The sequence below is a fragment of the Schistocerca serialis genome, chromosome 1, assembly GCF_023864345.2.
Source record: "Schistocerca serialis cubense isolate TAMUIC-IGC-003099 chromosome 1, iqSchSeri2.2, whole genome shotgun sequence".
Taxonomy (NCBI): domain Eukaryota; kingdom Metazoa; phylum Arthropoda; class Insecta; order Orthoptera; family Acrididae; genus Schistocerca; species Schistocerca serialis.
Genome location: NC_064638.1, coordinates 919,704,679 through 919,728,701, shown reverse-complemented (window position 1 = coordinate 919,728,701; position 24,023 = coordinate 919,704,679). Strand labels below are relative to the sequence as shown.

The window sequence follows — 24,023 nt, the reverse complement described above, 5'->3', positions numbered from 1 at the left end:
CCACTTTACCCAATCCGAGACAGTGATGTTGTTGACCTTACACCTCGAATTTCTCACGTGAAATGTAGATTTCTCTCTTTTATACGAGTTATTTTCGAAGACAGAAGAAATCCGGTGTATACGCGTTTCCAAATCCCTAAAGTATCGTTACTTGCTGAAAAAATCCTGTAACAGTATAGCATAGGCTACATTTTCTCTAAATATTTTCTGATCAGGTAGAAAAAAAATCTGTTCTAATCAGCTTAATATCTGTTACGTCATGCATCACAGGAGTAGAATATTAAACTCATTTCTGGTTCATGACAGAGAACTGAGATCTACCTCTGTCACAGGATGCCTCCTCACTTTCGAACTACTTAAAGTAACCAAATGCCTCGTCACATATGATGTCTCTTAAGGTAATAGCATAGAGAAGTTATAAAAATCAGTTTTGTACTACGTATCGCTTCATAAATTCGGTAATACAGACTGAAATTTCGTTAAAAGATACCGCTGTAACTAAAAAACGCCTGATCACTGCTCCAACTCAAGAATCATATCCGTGGTATCCTGGCCACAGCTTCCACCCATCAGGTGGCACGCAACTGATATCAAATTGATAGCCTAATTAATTCAACTGATCATGAGAGTCACTTTGCGAGGCGAGTAATTTTTTTCAGCACTCGGATTACACTCACCAGGTAGCTCAAATAGGAATCCCTGGAGGGAAGACGATTTTCTTTTCGAGGAACACTACTGAGATCCGACATTTGAAGCTGGCCGCAGGAGGATTCTGATGCTCGCAACATACATTTCACGTAAAGACAGCGCTATTAAAAACACGATCACGACTATGTTACTGTCACTACGCATAAAAAGCGGTCTTGGTTCTACAGAAACGCACAAGAATCGCTGAAATGTTATGCTTTTTGGTAGATATGCTGTCTGCAATTTGGAATCAGTTCTTTCCATTCAACCACGTACTAGCATTGGACCCTATGAAGACGTCTTTTAATGATTACAACCACTGGTGATTCATATTCGTACCATTCTCATACCTCGAAATGAGTCACCTTTTTCGAACCTATCTGCTAAGGATAAGACTCCCATACAGCAAAACTCCAGCGTGGTTTTTCAGACAGTCTCGCTGCATCCTGAGACTGTTCCTCAGTTTCTGCTCTGCCCTCCCTGCAGCTTTGTCCATGTGATCATTCCAATTTAAGCCGGAACTGAACGGAAGTCGGAGAGCGCATTGTTATCGATGTAGTCGGTACTGCAGTTCTTCCTCCGTTATTGAGTGTTCCACAAGGAGATATCATACTCCATTCTAAGTACTGTCAAGAACCTATGTTATCTTCGTCAGGATAACTTAGAAGAAAGTTGAAGGCAAATCAGCGGTTCCGGCTTTGAAATGCGCCGTCAAGAGCGGAGTGAGTAGTATATTAAACACAGGGGTCTAAAGTATTTCAGTCCAGTGAGATCTTATGCAGATGATGAAGACATGGTCGTTTGGAATGATCACGTGGCCTTGGAAATCAATAATAATACTAACAACTGTCGCATTCCAGATATTACACATGAAGTTATTTCTGCAGTCGACTTGCAGAGACTCGTGCAGCGTTCTGGGTATCACAAAATCCACAGCTATTCTGAAGCTCTGCTAGAGGCCCGTAAGAACTTATTTCAATTATCTTTCGCTCAGTGAATGCTACCGCATAACTAGAAAAAAGCACGGTGTATTAAAAAAGGACAAAGGGTGGATGTACAGAGCTACACACCCACATCCTATTCGTCTGACGCCATCCCAACAACACATTTTAGACTTGAAAATTGCAACGGTCCAAAATGAGATGATGATGTTCCCAAAGACTCGGAATGAATTCAGGAAAAGCCAAAGGTATGAACCATACGACGTCGCATGTTACTGTCTCAAAAATGTGCAATTAATAGAACGCCATACGTTATACTGGACGGCGAATGTTCATCAGAAAAGAAACATGTATTGAGCGTGCCTCGAGAACGTGTTGTAGAACCGCTGACAATATCTACATATGTTACCGATTTGTCAGACAGGGTCAACAGAACTCTGAAATACTAGTTTAATGCTCCAGCGTTCAGAGTCTTTCTTTTGTAAGCATGACAGCAGATACTGACTAAATTCAGATATGGCATCCGAGGATAGCAATAGGTTAGTAGAATCACACAGATGAATAACTGAGATATTTGGGGAACTTAAATGGGATCTGAGGAGGAAACGCGATGACGTCTTCATCAAATTATGTTCCAGTTCTCTTGCCTTCGTTGTATATCACTCTTAAGGGCCATAAGAATAAGATAAATGCGACTGGATGACGTGGCGAGACACACAGATATTAATTTTCCCTCACTCGAAATGCGAATTTAGTAAGACAGATTCTTTAAAGTCGGCCCGAAGTGCCTTCCTCGACGCACAGTCCAGTGTCTTGTGGAATCTGTATGTACTTGTAAAGGTAGCAGAATTATAAAACTACACGAAATGAGGCAAAGTACCACAAAGAATTATTCAAGTGAAAATAATCCGCAGGAAAGAACAACAAAATCGCGACGCTGGTTAGCTGGTACTAAATGCGAATTAATCGATCATGATTTCAGAATATTAATTGTTTTAAAAATCGCTGCAATATCTAGTTAGATCTCTTACAAATCTCTATAAAAAATAAATTTCTATAAAAAGTCTTGGTAACTTACTTTTAGAGTAATACAAAATTCTGCATTTCACGATACGTAAATGCGTGGTACTCTTTGGTTGTAGGATTGATGAGTCACAACTGGTCTGTTACGTCATAAAAATATTTTAGGGTAATAATATGTAGTGGTAAGCACTGAAATGGTCATAATTACTCAATCATAGAGAGGGCCGGTTTAAAGTGGTAGCAGCCACTTGGCGCTCTAAGCTGAGAGGAACGCCATGAGCGACCAAGTGCAGGATTTGTATACAGTGCATACCACAGTTAGTAGTGTAAACGGACACGAGTGAAAATGTACGAGAGAAGGGCAGGAGGGGAGGGAGGGCGCCACATGATAAGTCACTTGCGTGGAAAAATTTTGTCGAATCGGCTCTGGTAGTAGGCAAACCAAATGGATGGCTATGATTATGATACTGGTAAAATGCAGTTAGTCTAGAAAAGAGATTGCAACAATACACTGGTACAACACATAAATTAATACTTTCACATATATATGAGACCCACATCATGTCGAACTAGTATGGGACGCCAAGCGTACACAACGGGCTTGTATAACTGGCGACAGAGTGTAACCGAAATGATGAAAAATCTAAACTGGCAGGCACTCGAAGATTAGAGCGCTAAATTTCGTGAGAGTGTGCTTTGAGAACTTTCTGGAACCATTTTTCAGAGCAAAAGCTACGAATGTTCTTCAGCCTCCAAAGTAGATATCTCACAGATAAACCTCGCAACAGCTCGCCCACAGGCATTCAAGTAGCCATCGTTCCCAGCTTCTTCAAAATAAAGCACTTCACAGTGGTTGTGAAGTATAGAGGTACATTATCAATATGGACCTGCATCTTTATCCATGAAAATTTCCTATTGCTTCCCGACCAACCTCCTGTTTTGGTGATGGTTGTTGAATGATTGGTCTTGAAACACATGGGTCTTCAGTTTTTCATTTCTTCATTTGAGGCATAATGGACAAACCAAAGCATTCGATACTATCCGTTGACTTTGACCAATGACGTCTTAACAAGCCCCAAAATGCAAGAAAAACATGATTTCAAAATGGCGACCCATGTCATTCCCATTGAGCCTGAATATAAACGTCAAACACAGAATCGTACAAATTTTTAACAATACATATTGAAGCTAAGGTGACAGTCGCGGGAAACTGCTGGTTTTGGGCGGGGACGGACTAAGGTTTCAACGGCAAAATTGGCCTAATAGCAAAATACACTTATCGAAACAACCAGGGAAAGACGCTACAACGACTTGTTTCAGAGGCGCGAAAAACACAAATTTGCCGCGAAGCAACTTCTAAACAGGTGTCAAAAACGTCACTATATCTACACAGCTCAAATTAAAACGCCAATAACAATACAAAAAGCTAAAGAAAGTAGAAATACAAAAATCCTAAACGCGATACCACTAAAAAAAAGCCAAAGATCGTGAGAACCAATCAAACACTGTGTTGAAAACATCACTTGACCAACGTCAAATTAAAACACCGATACCAGTAGAAAGAGCCAAAAACCGACAGCAACATATAAAGCCAAAAGGCGATACCAACACAAACGGCCACAACCCGCGAGAACTAATGATACTTGGTATCGAGAACATTACTTTACCTATATCAACTTAAAACGCCAGTAGCAATAACAAAGGCCAATATTCAATAGCAGTACAATAATCGATACCAGTACACAAAGCGAAAAGCAGTGGCGATCAGCAAAATGCAGTATCGAAATAAAACGAACTGTTAATGATAGGTTAACATCACTATGACGCAAAAAATGAACCTAGATCTGTCCAAGCAATAGCACGCCAGGTAAGAATTTTATACCTGGTAGGAAAATGTATTCATAAATAATTCCAAGTTGATGTAAATCGTAATCACTGTTTTTTATCGTTACTAGGACAACCAAAGACAATGTTTAGTCTCTGACTGATGAATGACGTAGCTGACCACAACAGTACTACGTCACGGGTCATAGCCGACGTAAGGTATGTAATGCTCAAGTTAGCCTAAGCCTGGTATCTGAACTCGTAGGAAACCCACCATTGTACTTCAGAAAACACCCGTCAACACGTTCAACAGCCGTTGCTTAGTGTTAATGTTGGTGTTCGATACGCAGTTTCTTCGTAAGTTCTATTTTTACCACTGTTTACTACATACACAAAAAATGGTTCAAATGGCTCTGAGCACTATGGGACTTAACTACTGAGGTCATCAGTCCTCTAGAACTTAGAACTACTTAAACCTAACTAACCTAAGGACATCACACACATCCATGCCCGAGGCAGGATTCGAACCTGCGACCGTAGCAGTTGCGCGGTTCCAGACTGACGCGCTTAGAACCGCACGGCCACACCGGCCGGCCCTACGTACACATATACTGTATGAGGCCACAGAGGAACAACGATCATTGCTGGTTGTCGCATCAGAGAATTGCTGGGCAACCGTATCTTAAACATGCTGGACAGGATGCATGTTAGACTAATGTGCAGACCACAGAAGTAGCGGCATTGGAAGCTCTTTGCAGAAGGATGCGCATTCCTCAACGCATGGGGCAGACATTGCCACCTGCTGATACATGGTTGTGGAGTTACTGGACAATAGCTACCTCTTCTCGATTCTTGCCACGTGCCATCAGGTGGCATCCAATCTCACGGTGGCAATGGTCATAATGTTTGAGTTATCACTGTATGTTTTCTTTATATGACTGTAATTTTCATAGATTGACCAATTTATCATTCCTATTATTGAAAGAGAATCAACACATATCAGACTGACTGTAAGCACTCAAAATGACTAGCGCGAAAAGACGAAAAATAGTTTCCAGCAGTCTGAATGTAATTATTGTCTAAATTTGAACAAATGGACTTTTCTAAATTTTAGACTATTCGACTAATCAAGTCAATGCAATTTAGTAGAGGGGAGAAAGCGAGCATGTTTAATGTGCCGCATCTCGCACATCGTGGGCTGAATGTTTTGCGTTTGGAGCAGCACTCACTGTGTCGCTGGCAGCAGATGTTCGGTCTCGGGACTTGGTAAATTTTCAACGTGAAACAGGCAGTAGAGCTCTGCTTTTGGCAGATCTCACTGAATGTGAACTCAGAAGTTTGTTCTACTTAGAGTATCGCAGGTAATTGCTACATTTTCGAGAGAATTTGACTTCATGAAGGTAACAGACTTTAATGTTGTGTAGGAAGTTCTTTCTGAAGAACTGATTGCAGGGTAGGCTGAGCTAAGAAATAACTGTTAAGAAAAAAATTCGATACGCTGCACCGTTTCCGAGTTAATTAGCATCGAAGTTAGCCAATCAGGCAGTTGCGTGGCCCGGCAGTGACGGTGTCGTCAAATGTGTTTTTCATTTCGTTTCCTAAGTCGCACAAGAGAGCGATAAAAAAACTGGACATGAGACGGTAGCATGGATCCAACCGGCGCCAACGGTTGAGCGGTCTTGTTCGGTATATCTACACTATGAGCACAACTAACTGTTTCTGGGGACTACTTGAATTTGCGTGCGCAACAGTCTGATTGGCTAACTTCAATGCTAATTAAATCGGAAACGGCGCAACATACCGAATGTGTCTCTTAATAATATTTCACAGCACAACGTACCCTTGAACACCCTTTCAAGCTTTTCTGGCTGTTTCTGACCACCCTGTATGTCAAGTGCCAGTTCGTCACTACATCAGAAACTTTATACAGTCTTAGGAAAACAATTCTCCCCAAGTATTTTAAAATCATTTTGTGTAATCGGAACTTGATATAATCTGAACGAACTAGTACTTGAGGACTTGCAACTGGGTGTAATTACGACATTTATTTGGCTACCATAGTCTTAAAATGTCTAATTAATGAATATACTACGTTATTCACTCTTGCTATTCATTTTGTCCCGTCTGCGCTTACAAGCTATGGGCTATTATTTTTGGGGTATATCCTGTGAACATTAATGTGTAGATTACAAGGGCCTACTGATAAAAACAGGCGTAATTGTAAATCTTTGTGTCCCGACATTACAATGACAGTAGCAAACTTTTGTGATTTAGTTAATTATCACATCTGTTAGCTCATCGTCATACAGGATGAGAACTCAAAAGAAAAGATATGAGTGTCATACGGTCATCAGAACCACTCGTGGAGAGTATTAACGAGATACCTAATTGCGTAGATCAGATGGGTGGGGCAGCCCGAAATCAAGGGAGCAAAATGGAGAAGATTCTCCGACTGAAATGCTAATAGACTCGGTAGCTGATTTGTCTGTTCAAACTAGGGACTTAAAATCAGATTTTATTTCGGACCTCCATCACCGGTATGGTCGGATACGGCTCGATACCATCTCCACACCTGCAACAAACTCTTCCATCTCAGAGTTCCACTTACACCCAGCCCCTCAGTAATTTGTGGGATACATTCCGAGCTCCGTTTTCTCTTACAGTTTTTACCCTACACAATATCAATTAGTACCATGGGCCCAATTCCCTCTTTTCTTAACAAATGTCTCTTCTTCTGCTCAATGTTTCCCACATCATCGTACGTTCGAATCTCCCACATTTTCGGCGCCATTGACTAAGGTATTACGTAAGTCATTCGTCGATCACCTGATGTCCCGAGCACACTAGATTTTTGTTTAGATTCCTTTCAGGTAGGATTCTGGTCTCCCCAGAGATGTTTCTGCCTGCTAATGTGCTTGAAGTCTTTTTTCATACTGCGTTACTGTACAGTAGTAATAACTCTACCGAAGAGCCAGAGAAACTGGTACAACTGTCTATTATCGTGTAGGGCCCCCGCGAGTACGCAGAAGTGCTGCAACACGACATGTCATGGAATCGACTAATGTCTGAAGTTAGTACTGGAGGGAACTGACAGTATGTATCCTGCAGGGCTGTCCATAAATCCGTACGAGAACGAGGGGTGGAGATCTCTTCTGAACAGCATATTGCAAGGCAGCCCAGATATGGTCAATAATGTTCATGTCTGGGTAGTTTGGTGGCCAACGCAAGTGTTTAAGCTCAAAAGAGTGTTCCTGGAGCCACTCTGTAGCAATTCTGGACGTATGGGGTGTCGCATTGTCCTGCTGGAATTTCCCCTGTCCGTCGGAATACACAATGAACACGAATGGATGCAGGTGAACACACAGGATGCTTACGCACGTATCACCTGTCAGAGTCTTACCTAGATGTATCAGAGGTCCTATATCACTCCAAATGCACATGCATCACACCATTACAGAACCTCCACCAGCTTGAAGAGTCCCCCGCTGACCCGCACGCGCCCATCCGCTCGATACAATTTAAAACGAGACTCGTCCGACCAGGCAACATGTTTCCAGTCATTAACAGAGCAGTGTCAGTGTTGATGGGCCCAGGCAAGGCGTAAAGCTTTGTGTCGTGCAGTCATCAAGGGTACACGAGTGGCCCTTTAGCTCCGAAAGCCCATATCGATAATGTTTTGTTGACACTTGTTGATGGCCCAGCGTTGAAATCTGCAGCAGCTTGCGGAAGAGTTGCACTTGTGTCACATTGGACGATTCTCTTCAGTCGTTGTTGGTCCCGTTCTTGCAGGATCTTCTTTCGACCGCAGCGACGTCAGAGATTTGATGTTTTACCGGATTCCTGATGTTCACGGGACACTCGTGAAATGGTCGTACGGGAAAATCCCCACATCACCGCTACCTTGGAGATACTGTGTCCCATCGCTCGTGCACCGACTACAACACCACGTTCAATCTCACTTAAATCTTGATAGCCTGACATTGTAGCAGCACTAACCGATTTGACAACTGCGCCAGGCACTTGTCTTCCGACCGCAGCGCCGTATTCTGCCTCTTTATATGTCTCTGTATTTGAATACGCATGCCTATACCAGTTTCTTTGGCGCTTTAACTACAAGTACAGAATGCGGGCTGTACATACATTTCGTTTTGTGGGTAGCTGTTGATATAGTGAACTACAAGTTTGCAGAATACGCCGACGTCATGTTACTGTACGGCGAAGCTCGATGCCTTGGGAGGACTGCTAGTCAGTTGTATACGGAAAACTTGCGCACTCCCTCTTTGCCACGGTGTACCAGTTGGCGTCGGAGACGGGTGCATTCACAACCAGCACGCCCGAGTTTCAAGAGGTTGTACTCCATTCAGTTGAAGACAAAGCAATGACGAGTACCAGAAACATAGCAGGTAGACTGAATGTGGATAACCAAACGGTTCAGCGTGTTCCGCACGAGCAGCAGCTACATCTGTACCACGTCCAGAAGGTACAGGGTTGCAGCCACAGAATTTTGCGTCACGAGCCCACTTCTGCATGTGTTCTTGCACCCCCATGGGTTTCAGGAACGATACGATCTCAACATTTTAGCAGGGTTCCTTAACTAACGTGTGGTAGGGCCACACCTTTTTCCACTACATCTCACGTGGGCCGCGTACTTACGATTCCCTGACGGCGTACTGCATGGGCTCTTGGTAGATGTGCCACTGCATGTGCGTCAAAACATGTGGTTCCAGCACGATGGCACATGGCCTCATTTTTCACGTGAGCTCGGAGATCGTCTGGATCAGCAACTTGTGCAATAGTGGAAAGGTCGTGGTGGCCCCATTGATTGGCCTGCGCGTCCTCCCAACTTCAACCCGGAAGACTACTGCCTGTGGGGTCACATGAACTCCTTGATTTACGAGACCATTGTGGCTGCTTAGGAAGACCTACTGGCGCTGCTTACGGCTGCGGCGGATGCTGGAGGACCAGAGATTGGTGACCTTGTGTACTGGAATATGGATCAGAGGTGCCTCATGTCGGTGGTCATCACATCGAGACCCACTTCTAAGTGGACACAGACGACAAGCAGCACGAGTGAGAGAGCAATGTGTGTTGTGGTATTTTGCGTGTAGCGGGCAAACAGTACGTTTCAGAACTTGAATGCCTATGCTAAATTTAACATTCTTGGTCCTCACTATGCGTCTTCAAAGTCTGTAAACGGAATACCCTGTATACTGAATGTATGAGCAGTTAAGCTGAATGTACGGTAATTCTTGCACTTATCTTCCCTTGTTATCTTCAGAATTGTGTAAATGATGTTTCCTCGATAGTGTGGTGGTATGTCTTCAGCCATACATGTTCTACACACCAACTTGAAAAGTCGTTGTTTGTTCGCCACTTCTCCCAATAATTTTAGAAATTCCGAGGGAATGTTATATATGCCTTCTGACGTATTTAAGTGCAAGTCTATCAAAGCTCTGCCAAACTATGACTGTAATACTGGATCTCCTGTGTCTTCCAAATCAACTTTCGTTTCCTGATACATCCCATCAGTAGACAGTTCCTACACCTAATGAGGCCTTAAGTGTATTCATTGCACATATTTGCACCCTCCTCTAAGTTAGCGGAATTTCTCCTGCTTTCTTAATGTTGACAAATTTCCTTTTAATTTCATCAAATATTGTTTTGACGTTTCCATTTGCTGAATCAGCCATTCCTATGACCAATTCATTTCCAGTTTCTTCAATTTTGTTGGCATTTAGTCTTAGTTTCTCCTCTCTTCTCCCTTAGTGACGTATATTGCTGTATTCGTATCCTTCTCTTATACTTATTTACAAAATTATTATTCGTCGGAACTTGCAAGTTTTGCCCCACTTGGCTGGCAAGGCTCCTACACTGCCAGAAACAGCCACGTTTCGAGTAGTTAAATCACACAATACTTGTTGCATAGTCTCTGAAGACAGTAAGCGCTTGCTGTCGAAGGGTCACACAGAAGGATGTCGCCATATTAGAGTTGAGCACAGAGGTCGACCTGGACTCTGAATTTCCAGCTGTTACTGTAGCCGTCTACCACATTCACACCATTTTAGAGAAGTAAGAATGATCTGGCTGAGCAGTCGCCTAATCGAAGGGGACGCGAGGCTGATATACGTTCATTGCACAGTTTTGACGTTCGCAGCTTGCTAGTCGTTCCATCATGCACTTTGGCGATTCTACTGGTATTCGTACTTACTTTTCTGGGGATCTTTGTTTAAACCACTAACCATTGACCGCATTCGCGATTTAGTTCTACGATTATGCTTTCATGTGTCCGCCCACTTATTCTAAGGCAAGATTTTTTATTTTATTTATTTATTTATTGTTCCGTGGGACCAAATTAAGGAGAAGTCTCCATGGTCATGGAACGAGTCAATACATGAAATTATAACACGATATTAGAAACAGATAAAATGAAATATAAAAAAAACATATTCAGGTGACAAGTCGTAAGTTTAAATGAAGAAAATCAACAATGTAACACTGGAATTTGCATAATTTTTTAGCTCTTCCAGGAGCTCCTCGACAGAATAGAAGGAGTGACCCATGAGGAAACTCTTCAGTTTAGACTTAAAAGAGTTTGGGCTACTGCTAAGATTTTTGAGCTCTTGTGGTAGCTTATTGAAAATGGATGCAGCAGAATACTGCACTCCCTTCTGCACAAGAGTCAAGGAAGTGCATTCTACATGCAGATTTTATTTCTGCCTAGTATTAACTGAGTGAAAGCTGCTAACTCTTGGGAATAGGCTAATATTGCTAACAACAAACGACATTAAAGAAAATATATACTGTGAGGGCAATGTCAGAATTCCCATATTATTGAATAGGGGTCGACAAGAGGTTCTCGAACTTACACCACATATAGCTCGAACAGCCTGTTTTTGAGCCAAAAATACCCTTTTTGAATCAGAAGAATTACCCCAAAAAATAATACCATACGACATAAGCGTATGAAAATATGCGAAGTAGACTACTTTTCGTGTTGAAGTGTCACTTATTTCAGATACTGTTCTAATGGTAAATAAAGCAGCATTTAGCTTCTGAACAAGATCCTGGACATGGGCTTTCCACAACAGCTTACTATCTATCCGAACGCCTTGGAACTTGAACTGTTCCGTCTCGCTTATAATATGCCTATTCTGTCTGATCAAAATATCGGTTCTTGTTGAATTGTGAGTTAGAAACTGTAAAAACTCAGTCTTACTGTGATTTAGCATCAAATTATTTTCCACAAGCCACGAACTTATTTCATGAACTACATTATTTGTTACTGTTTCAATATTACACACAAGATCCTTCACTATCAAGCTGGTGTCATCAGCAAACAGAAATATTTTTGAATCACCTGCAGTACTAGAAGGCATATCATTTATATAAATAAGAAACAGCAGTGGCCCCAGCACCGACCCTTGGGGAATGCCCCACTTAACAGTGCCCCACTGGGACTGAACATCACTACCACTCTCAATATTGCAGAGAATTACCCTCTGCTTTCTATTCTTAAAGTAAGAGGCGAACCAATTGTAAGCTACTCCCCTTACTCCATAATGGTCCAACTTCTGCAGTAATATTTTGTGGTCAACACAGTCAAAAGCCTTCGTTAAATCAAAGAAAACACCTAGCGTTCGCAACCTTTTATTTAATCCGTCCAAAACCTCACAGAGAAAAGAGAATATAGCATTTTCAGTTGTTAAACCATTTGTAAAACCAAACTGAACATTTGACAGCAAATTATGTGAATTTAAATGCTCCAGTAACCTTGTATATACAACCTTCTCGATAACTTTAGCAAACACCGATGGCATAGAAATAGGTCTAAAATTGTCAACATTATCAATGTCTCCCTTTTTATAAAGTGGCTTCACTACCGAGTATTTTAATCGGTCAGGAAACCGACCACTCCTAAAGGAAAAGTTACAGATATGGCTGAGAACTGGGCTAACGTACATAGAACAATACTTCAGTATTCTGCTAGATACCCCGCCATATCCATGAGTGTTCTTGGTCTTTAGTGATTTAATTATTAACTCAATCTCCCTCTTGTCAGTATCATGGAGGAGCATTTCAGGTAACAGTCTCGGAACACTTTTTTCTAAGAGCGCTATATGATTCCCTGTTGGGACTAGGTTTCTATTTAGTTCACCTGCTATATTCAGAAAGTGATTATTAAATACTGTACATATATGCGACTTATCAGTAACACGGACATTCCCACTACGCACTGATTCTATATCCTCGACCTGTCTCTGCAGACCAGCAACTTCCTTTATGACTACAAGATATCCTTATCCCTCAAGTCAGCCACCCAGGCTGCATGTTTGTGCTAGTACCCTGTTTTAAACGTTCTAACGGAAAGCAACTTTCAAAGAGCATGACAAAAGTCTTGAGAAAAGCATTATATTTATCGTCTACTGTATCAGCGCTATAAACATCTTGCCACTCTTGTTCCTTTATCAACTGGATCAGCTTTCCTGAACAGCTGATGACTATATTTAACACGTGTTGCAGCACAAAAATCTTTTAAAGTTAAAATTTGTGCATCATGATCTGAAAGGCCATTCACCTTTTTGCTAACAGAATGCCCTTCTAGTAATGAGGAATGAACAAAAATGTTGTCTATGGTTGTTCTACTGTTCCCTTGCACTCTCGTTGGAAAGAATACGGTTTGCATAAGATTATATGAATTAAAGAGGTCTACCAGCATCCTCTTCCTTGCACAATCACTTATACAATTAATATTGAAGTCACCACATATAACTAACTTTTTGTATTTCCTATATAGTGAACCAAGAACCTCCTCTAGCTTTAGCAAAAATGTTGTGAAATCGGAGTCTGGGGATCTATAAATAACAACAGTTAGAAGTTTAGCTCCGTTAAATTTAACCACACCTGCACAACATTCAAACACCATTTCAGTGCAGCACTTTGAAACATCAGTTGACTCAAATGGGATGCCGTTTTTCACATACATGGCTACTCCCCCATACCGCAAAGAGCTCCTCGAAAAGCTGCCAGCCAACCTGTATCCTGGTAAAGGAAGCCTCTGAATTATCTCCTTATTTAAGAAGTGTTCAGATAAACCAATAATTTCAGAGTCAACATCTATAAGCAGTTCACTAACTTTATCTCTAATACCTTGTATATTTTGATGAAATATACTAATTACCTCATTACTCGGATTCCTAAGCTTTGTCAAAAGTGATTCCCTTGTTAGAGAGACTTCCCTTAAGCAGGAATACCTATCAGCTGACTTCAGTCTAAAAAAGGTGCAGCTCTAACACCCACTACTGCAGGAATTTTCCCATGAGTGATCCCACCAACCCCACCTATGCTGTCACCTATAAGCTTTGCTAACCTACCCTTCCCATACCTGTTGAGGTGCATGCCATGTCTAGTGAAACCTGTCCTGCTGATAGACTCCACCGACACCACTGAAATGTGACCCATACTTTCTGTCATCAGCGCACCCCCAAGTCTCATGTTATTACGCCTGACGGCTGTATTAAGATGAGGCCGATCGTGACGCTGAAACAGTTCCACGAAATGCACATTCGTGTTGCCGGTCTTAGTGGCTATCTTTTCCAGGTCACCATCTATGTTATACTCCCCATCCCTATCAATACTATTGCCAGCCCCACCCACAATCACTACCTGATCCTCATTAGTAAAATCCCTACGTAACCCCCCTATGTTAACAGTCACCTGAGCCAACCCTGCATTAGGCTTCACAATGCTGGTGACCTGGTACTCACTCCCCAGCACTTCCTGCAACTGCTGGCCTACACCTCTGCCATGAGAACTACCTAACAGCAGAACCTTCTTCTTCCTCTTCGACTTTGCAACTGTTCTAGGCACAGTAACTACTGAGGTCTGCTGCATACTTCCTACATCTACAGCTACTAGAGATTCCTCACCACTAGACTCTGACAGTTGGTCATATCTATTGTAAACACCAATAGTAAAACTATCTGAAAATCTTCTTCTCCTAGCAGATCTCTTGCCAACAGCCAGCTCCCATTCCCCAACCCCCTTCTCCCTCCTCATCCTATCTAGCTCCTCCTGTGCGTTTTTCAACTGCACCTGAAGGGTACAGATCTTACGCTCCATCTCCTCTATTAACTTACTCTTGCTACATAACCTGCAGTTCCAGGAGAGGATCTCACCAGAATGCCCACTGGCTTCCCCACTGCATTTCCCCCAGTGAAAATACTTCGAACAAGTCTCACACAGCAATCCACTACTCACGAACCTACAGCAAAGCCCACACTTCTCACTCATGGTAAAATTTTACTTTTTCTAAGTTCCGCTACTACAATAAGAAGATGTTAAAAACCTGACTACAATAATCACAAACTTACTCTACAAGGGAAGTAACTACTATTATTAACAGTATTAATAAACAACAAATGTGAATATAACAAAAGACTAATACAGAAAGAGAATCATACGTCTAATGACACAGTAACGAAGCTGAAAACAGTTCCCAAAAGGTTCTTCTGAAATTATTTCACCAGAAAACACCAGAAACACCGGTTGAAGACTATTAAAGTTCCTAAATAAACCAATATACACAAACAATAAATTAGTACTTAGCTTTCGATGCGCGGCTACAGCTGCAACTGGTCAGTGCGGAATGTAAACACGGGCAAGAGGTTAAGTTGCTCGATACGAAACACTCACAAATATCAGGTCACAACACAAGAAAGGCAGAGGTGAATGAAGAAACCACTAATACGTCACTTATATAGTAAATATTATCACAAAACCCGTTAAAATATGTAGCTGAAACCTAAAAATATATGAAAACTTAGAGAGCGATCGCACACGCAGTCACTCGCTTATGACGTCACACCAAAGATAATTACAATCCTTTTATCCACATATTAAATGTTTATATTCTTGATTCAGCGGGTAAATCATTTTGTTTGATGCCTTATGGTAATAAACCAATTTGTTATAGTGAATGCTACTTTCCTCTGTAGTTAGATATAACTCTTTATTAGTATCTCCATTTGAAATGTGGCACCCGTACTTTCATGCTTAATTGGAACACACCTAATAGATTTCCTTCAACAAGACGTTTCCGTTGCACGACGTTGTTTTCCTTAAATCTGCATGATCTTAAGGGGGGCTTCGCTTTTTTTTATCTTACACATCTAGTTCTGTAAGACCAAATTAAGGAGCAAATTTCTAAGATCATGGAACGTGTCAGTACATGAAATTACAACCTAAAAATAATAACAGATAAAATAAAATGTTAATGAACCCAAAAATGACAATCCATAAGTTTATGTAAGCGCAATCAATAATATAACAATGGAATCAGCTTAATTTCTCAAGGAACTCCTCGATAGAATAGGAGTGACCCGTGAGGAACCTCTTCAGTTTCGATTTTAAAGCGCGTGGATTACTGCTAAGACTTTTGAATTCTTGTGGTAGCTTACTGAAAATGTATGCAGCGTATACTGCACGCCTTTCTGCACAAGATTCAAGGAAGTGCGAACCAAATGTGGATTGGATTTCGGCCTAGTATTAAATGAGTGAAAGCTACTAATTCTTGGGAATAAGCTGATACTGCTAAAAAGAAACGTCAGCAAAGAATATATATATTGAGATGCAAATGTCAAAATACCCAAACTAATGAACAGGGTCGACAAAAGTTCGCGAACTTCGCGAACCGCCCGTTTCTGAGCCAAAAATGTCCTTTGAGAATGTAATACCATACGTCATGAGCGAACGAAAGTAAGCAAAGTAGATTACCTTTCGGGTTGAACTATCACTTACTTCAGGTACTGTACGAATAGTAAAAATGCCAGCATTAAGTCTCTGAACAAGATACTGAACGTGGGCTTCCCACGACAGTTTACTATCTATCTGAACACCTAGAAATTTGAACTGTTGAGTTTCACTAATCATATGCCTATTCTGCGAAAATAAAACGTCGGGTTTTGTTGAATTGTGTGTTAGAAACAGCAAAAACTCAGTCTTACTGTGACTTAGTGTTAGTTTATCTTCTACAAGCCATGAACTTATGTCTTGAACTGCACTATTTGAAACAGTGCCAACGTTGCACTCAACATCCTGCACTACCAAGCAGAATGTCATCAGCAAACAGAAGCATTGTAGAATCACCTGTAATATTGGAGGGCATATCATTTATGTAAATAAGAAACAGGAGTCTTATCAGCACTGATCCCTAGGGCCCCCACCGCCCATTTAATCGTGCCCCACTGAGACTCCACATCATAGCCAATCTCAGCGCTGTCGAGAATCACCTTTTGCTGTCTGTTATTAAAGTAAGAGGTGAACCAACTGTGAGCTACTTCCTGTATTCCATAATGGTCCAACTTCTGGTGCAATAATTTGCTATCAACACAGTCAAACGCCGTAGTTAAATCAAAAAGGATGCCTAGCGTTCGAAATCTTTTGTTTAACCCATCCAGTACCTCACAGGGAAAAGAGAATATAGCATTTTCAGTTGTTAAACGACTTCTAAAAGCAAACTATAGATTTGATAGCAAAGTATGTGAAATAAAATGATTAATTATCCTTCTATACATAGACTTTTCAATAACTTAAGCAAACACTGATGGTATAGAAATAGGTTTAAAATTGTCTACATTATCCCTTTCTCCCTGTTTAGCTGCTTTACTACTGAGAACTTTCATCGTGCAGGAAACTGAGTATTATTAAAGGAAAAATTTTTACCAGTAGGTCACTGGAGATCGGACTTACAGCATCTTAGGGGTACTCTAAGGAGTCCTCCGGCAGAACACAGTGCCGGTGAAAAGCATCGTGACGTCATAGCCATAAATGTCGAGCAGATCTAGGCAACAAAGCGACGAAGCGATGGTGAGAGCCCTCACTTGACTGATGGAGATCGATCTGTTGTTTGTGCTTGAATGCGTAGTAGAGGTCACTTCTGTTTTTCAAAGCAAACGCTGTTGATCCATGGGACCCACTGCAGCGCATTTTAAAGAGAGAAGTCTGCAAAACAGCTGAGTGGCATCTCCTTTTATTCTCTTCACATATGTCATGTGGTAGCCGCTTACCAAAATATTCATGGCTATTCGTGACTCGCATTCGGGAGGACGACGGTTCAATCCCGTCTCCGGCCATCCTGATTTAGGTTTTCCGTGATTTCCCTAAATCGCCTCAGGAAAATGCCGGGATGGTTCCTTTGAAAGGGCACGGCCGATTTCCTTCCCCATCCATCCCTCACCCGAGCTTGCGCTCCGTCTCTAATGACCTCGCTGTCGACGGGACGTTAAACACTAATCTCCTCCTCCTCCTCCTCCTATTCGTGTTTTGTGCGCCTGCGTATAAACTGACACGATATTTACATGTCGTTGCATTGATGGTTCGGACCGCACAAATAACCTATCAGGGCCACACGCGCCTCAGGGTCGCGAGTTTGGAACTCTAGCTGTCTACTGAGATGACAGAAGTCATGGTATAAACTCCCGACATCTACATCTACATCTACATCTATACTCCGCGAGCCACCTTACGGTGTGTGGCGGAGGGTACTTATTGTACCACTATCTGATCCCCCCTTCCCTGTTCCATTCACGAATTGTGCGTGGAAAGAACGACTGCTTGTAAGTCTCCGTATTTGCTCTAATTTCTCGGATCTTTTCGTTGTGATCATTACGCGAGATATATGTGGGCGGTAGTAATATGTTGCCCATCTCTTCCCGGAATGTGCTCTCTCGTAATTTCGATAATAAACCTCTCCGTATTGCGTAACGCCTTTCTTGAAGTGTCCGCCACTGGAGCTTGTTCAGCATCTCCGTAACGCTCTCGCGCTGACTAAATGTCCCCATGACGAATCGCGCTGCTTTTCGCTGGATCATGTCTATCTCCTCTATTAATCCAACCTGGTAAGGGTCCCATACTGATGAGCAATACTCAAGAATCGGACGAACAAGCGTTTTGTAAGCTACTTCTTTCGTCGATGAGTCACATTTTCTTAGAATTCTTCCTATGAATCTCAACCTGGCGCCTGCTTTTCCCACTATTTGTTTTATGTGATCATTCCACTTGAGATCGCTCCGGATAGTAACTCCTAAGTATTTTACGGTCGTTACCGCTTCCAATGATTTACCACCTATGGCATAATCGTACTGGAATGGATTTCTGCCCCTATGTATGCGCATTATATTACATTTATCTACGTTTAGGGAAAGCTGCCAGCTGTCGCACCATGCATTAATCCTCTGCAGGTCCTCCTGGAGTACGTACGAGTCTTCTGATGTTGCTACTTTCTTGTAGACAACCGTGTCATCTGCAAATAGCCTCACGGAGCTACCGATGTTGTCAACTAAGTCATTTATGTATATTGTAAACAATAAAGGTCCTATCACGCTTCCCTGCGGTACTCCCGAAATTACCTCTACATCTGCAGATTTTGAACCGTTAAGAATGACATGTTGTGTTCTTTCTTCTAGGAAATCCTGAATCCAATCACAAACCTGGTCCGATATTCCGTAAGCTCGTATTTTTTTCACTAAACGTAAGTGCGGAACCGTATCAAATGCCTTCCTGAAGTCCAGGAATACGGCATCAATCTGCTCGCCAGTGTCTACGGCACTGTGAATTTCTTGGGCAAATAGGGCGAGCTGAGTTTCACATGATCTCTGTTTGCGGAATCCATGTTGGTTATGATGAAGGAGATTTGTATTATCTAAGAACGTCATAATACGAGAACACAAAACATGTTCCATTATTCTACAGCAGATTGACGTAAGCGAAATAGGCCTATAATTATTCGCATCTGATTTATGACCCTTCTTGAAAATGGGAACGACCTGCGCTTTCTTCCAGTCGCTAGGTACTTTACGTTCTTCCAGCGATCTACGATAAATTGCTGATAGAAAGGGGGCAAGTTCTTTAGCATAATCACTGTAGAATCTTAAGGGTATCTCGTCTGGTCCGGATGCTTTTCCGCTACTAAGTGATAGCAGTTGTTTTTCAATTCCGATATCGTTTATTTCAATATTTTCCATTTTGGCGTCCGTGCGACGGCTGAAGTCAGGGACCGTGTTACGATTTTCCGCAGTGAAACAGTTTCGGAACACTGAATTCAGTATTTCTGCCTTTCTTCGGTCGTCCTCTGTTTCGGTGCCATCGTGGTCAACGAGTGACTGAATAGGGGATTTAGATCCGCTTACCGATTTTACATATGACCAAAACTTTTTAGGGTTCTTGTTTAGATTGTTTGCCAATGTTTTATGTTCGAATTCGTTGAATGCTTCTCTCATTGCTCTCTTTACGCTCTTTTTCGCTTCGTTCAGCTTTTCCTTATCAGCTATGATTCGACTACTCTTAAACCTATGATGAAGCTTTCTTTGTTTCCGTAGTACCTTTCGTACATGATTGTTATACCACGGTGGATCTTTCCCCTCGCTTTGGACCTTAGTCGGTACGAACTTATCTAAGGCGTACTGGACGATGTTTCTGAATTTTTTCCATTTTTGTTCCACATCCTCTTCCTCAGAAATGAACGTTTGATGGTGGTCACTCAGATATTCTGCGATTTGTGCCCTATTACTCTTGTTAAGCAAATATATTTTCCTTCCTTTCTTGGCATTTCTTATTACACTTGTAGTCATTGATGCAACCACTGACTTATGATCACTGATACCCTCTTCTACATTCACGGAGTCGAAAAGTTCCGGTCTATTTGTTGCTATGAGGTCTAAAACGTTAGCTTCACGAGTTGGTTCTCTAACTATCTGCTCGAAGTAATTCTCGGACAAGGCAGTCAGGATAATGTCACAAGAGTCTCTGTCCCTGGCTCCAGTTCTGATTGTGTGACTATCCCATTCTATACCTGGTAGATTGAAGTCTCCCCCTATTACAATAGTATGATCACGAAACTTCTTCAAGACGTTCTGCAGGTTCTCTCTGAGGCGCTCAACTACTACGGTTGCTGATGCAGGTGGTCTATAGAAGCATCCGACTATCATATCTGACCCACCTTTGATACTTAACTTAACCCAGATTATTTCACATTCGCATTCGCTAATAACTTCACTGGATATTATTGAATTCTTTACTGCTATAAATACTCCTCCACCATTGGCGTTTATCCTATCCTTGCGGTATATATTCCATTCTGTGTCTAGGATTTCGTTACTGTTCACTTCCGGTTTTAACCAACTTTCCGTTCCTAATACTATGTGCGCACTATTTCCTTCAATAAGAGATACTAATTCAGGAACCTTGCCCTGGATACTCCTGCAGTTTACCAATATTACGTTAACTTTTCCTGTTTTTGGTCTCTGAGGACGGACATTCTTTATCAACGATGATAATGTCCTCTCTGGTAAGCCGTCAGGTATTTTATCGTTTCGCCCAAGGGGGGGTCCCTCTAACCTAAAAAACCCCCGTGTGCACGCCACACGTACTCTGCTACCCTAGTAGCTGCTTCCGGTGTGTAGTGCACGCCTGACCTGTCTAGGGGGGCCCTACAGTTCTCCACCCAATAACGGAGGTCGATGAATTTGCAACCATTATAGTCGCAGAGTCGTCTGAGCCTCTGGTTTAGACCCTCCACACGGCTCCAAACCAGAGGACCGCGATCGACTCTGGGCACTATGCTGCAGATATTAAGCTCAGCTTGCACTTCGCGTGCGATGCTGGTTGTCTTCACCAAATCAGCCAGCCGCCGGAAGGAACCAAGGATAGCCTCAGAACCCAAGCGGCAGGCGTCATTCGTTCCGACATGTGCTACTATCTGCAGCCGGTCACACCCAGTGCGTTCAATAGCTGCCGGAAGGGCCTCCTCCACATTACGGACGAGACCCCCCGGCAAGCACACCGAGTGCACACTGGCATTCTTCCCCGACCTACCCGCTATTTTCCTGAGGGGCTCCATAACCCGCCTAACGTTGGAGCTCCCTATAACTAATAGGCCCGCCCTCTGTGACTGTCGGGACCTTGCCGGAGAATCGGCCACTGGCCCAACAGGCGAGGCACCCTGTGGTGGCTCGGAAACGATGTCATCACCACTAGGAAGCACCCCGTACCTGTTGGAAAGGGGTAAGGCAGCTGCCACGCGGCCAGATCCCACCTTCGCCTTTCGGCCAGGCACGCGCGAGCCCACCACTGTCCGCCATTCACCCTGGAGTGATGGCTGACCGGTAAGATGCTCACTGCCGGAAGACGCAGCGACATCAGGGGTTCCATGTGATTCCAAGGCCACCGAAGTAGGCATAGGTCTCACCACAGTTGCCCCAACGCCACTACGAGCCGACGCCTGCGCCTCGAGCTCGATGAGCCTAACAGACAAAGCCTCCACCTGCCCCCGAAGAGTGGCCAATTCTCCTTGCGTCCGCTCACAACAAACACAGTCCCTACACATGACTATGTTGTGTATGTATGACGTGTCGGACCTCCTTTTGCCCCGCGTGGTGTAGAAACTCGACGGCGTGGACTCAATTACTCACTGACTGTCCCCCATAGAAATACTGAGCCATGCTGCCTTTATAGCCGCCCATAACTGCTAACGTGTTGCCGGTGCAGGATTTTGTGCACGAACTGACCTCTCGATTACGTCCCATAAACTTTCGATGAGAGTCATGTCGGGTGATCTAGGTAGCCAGATCATTCGCTCCAATTTTCCAGGACGTTCTTCAAACCAATTGCAAACAATTGTGAGCCGGTGACACGGCATGAAGTCCATGAATGGCTGCAAGTGGTCTCCAAGTAGCCGAATGAAACAATTTACGGCCAATGATCGGTTTAGTTGGACTAGAGGACCTAGTCCTTTCCATGTGAACACCGCCCGCACCATTCTGGAACCACCACCGGTTTACACAGTGCCTTGTTGACAACTTGGGTTCCCGGTTTCGTGGGGTCTGCACCCCACTCGAACCGTATCATCAGCTCTTACCAACTGAAATCGGGACTCATCCATCCATAGGTTTTCCAGTCGCCTAGGGTCCTACCGATTTGGTCACCAGCTCAGGAGAGGCGCTGCAGGCGGTGTCGTGCTGTTAGCAAAGGCAGTCGCGTCGGTCGTCTGTTGCCATAGCCCAATAACGCCACATTTTTCCCGCGTTCCCCTAATGTATACGTTCGTCGTACGCCTTACACTGATTTCTGCGGTTACTTCACGCAGAGTTGCTTGTCTGTCAGAGCTGACAAGTCTACACAAACGCCGCTGCTTTCGGTTGTTAAGTGAAGGCCGTCAGCCACTGTGTTGTCCGTGGTGAGAGGTAATGCCTGAAATTTAGTATTCTCGGCACTGTCTTGACACCGGAGGTCTCAGAAAATTAAATTCTATAACGATGTGTATCTGGCTGCAACTGCAATTCCACATTGAAAATCTGTTACGTCCCCTCTGCGCCATAATGACGTCGGAAACCCTTTCACATGAATTACCTGAGTACAAACGACAGATCCACCAATGCAGAGCCCTTTTATACCTTGAGCAGGCATTACTTCCGCCATTTGTGTATGTACATATCGCTATCCCGTGACTTGTTGTCACCTCCGTGTCGGTGCTCATTGGGGCGCAGTGGAGTAGAGGGAGTGGGGACTAGCCTGCTCGCTCTTCAGATTACTGATAGATTACAGTGTCACGTGTCGGGTTGCAGGAGACTGTGGAGGTGATGCTGGGGAGCGGAGAAGACGCGAGACGGTGCCTGCTGACGGCGAGCGGGGAGGGCGTGGTGTCGCTCGGTGGCGCCCGCCCTCACAGCCTGGCGCCCGCCTGCTACCTCTTCGACCAGCGGGAGGCCGCGCCCCTGCCGCCGCCCTCGCCCCATGCACTGCCACCGGCAGCGCCCGCGCCGCCAGTCCGCCTGTCCGCGGACCTCATCACGCTGCACGCCCTCCCCACCTACGCCACCGCTCACCGCATCTTCTTCATCAACAACACCACCTCCGACACCATCTACTCCTACAAGTGGCAACAGTGAGCGTCTCAATCCTCCGCCTACACGTTGCTTGTCGAGCTTCATTTGCAGTAGGAGGCCAATGTTTTCCAGTAAAATATACGCAGCGTGTCCCAGCCCCGTTAGGACAGCTCGTGTGAAATCCCAAACTGCAATGCTATCTTCGGGCGAGTTGCGGCATTGCCGTCCTTGATGCTGCAACAACAGCCTTGCAGCAGGCGACCTGGCCGCTGATGTATCAGTACATGTCTGACACTCGTCGAAAATTGGCGTTGGAGCAGCAACGCAATATAATTTTTGTGTCCTTAGGCGAAAATTCGTCGAATTCGACCCAAATACCGAGAGGCAAGTTCATGGTCAATCTTCCATGACAACGTCCCAGCCCAGAAAGCGAAGATCGTGGGCGATTTTTTGGCCAGAAAACGGATCAAAAATGGCTGGTTCAAATGGCCCTGAGCACTATGGGACTTAACTTCTGAGGTCATCAGTCCCCTAGAACTCAGAACTACTTAAACCTAACTAATCTAAAGACAACATACACATCCATGTTCGAGGCAGGATTCGAACCTGCGACAGTAGCGGTCGCGCGGTTCCGGACTGCAGCGCCTAGAACCGCTCGGCCACTCTGGCC

The 24,023-nt window shown here is 43.5% G+C and overlaps 1 protein-coding gene across 1 annotated transcript in view; it reads left to right on the top strand.

The window, feature by feature from the left end:
- The window catches only part of LOC126448207 (cilia- and flagella-associated protein 65), a 170,905-nt gene extending 147,489 nt beyond the window's left edge, over positions 1-23,416 (top strand). The window contains exon 12 of the mRNA XM_050090995.1: positions 23,093-23,416. Coding sequence (XP_049946952.1) covers positions 23,093-23,416 — 324 coding nt within the window. The remainder of the gene's footprint in view (positions 1-23,092) is intronic.
- The last annotated feature ends 607 nt before the right edge of the window (positions 23,417-24,023 follow it).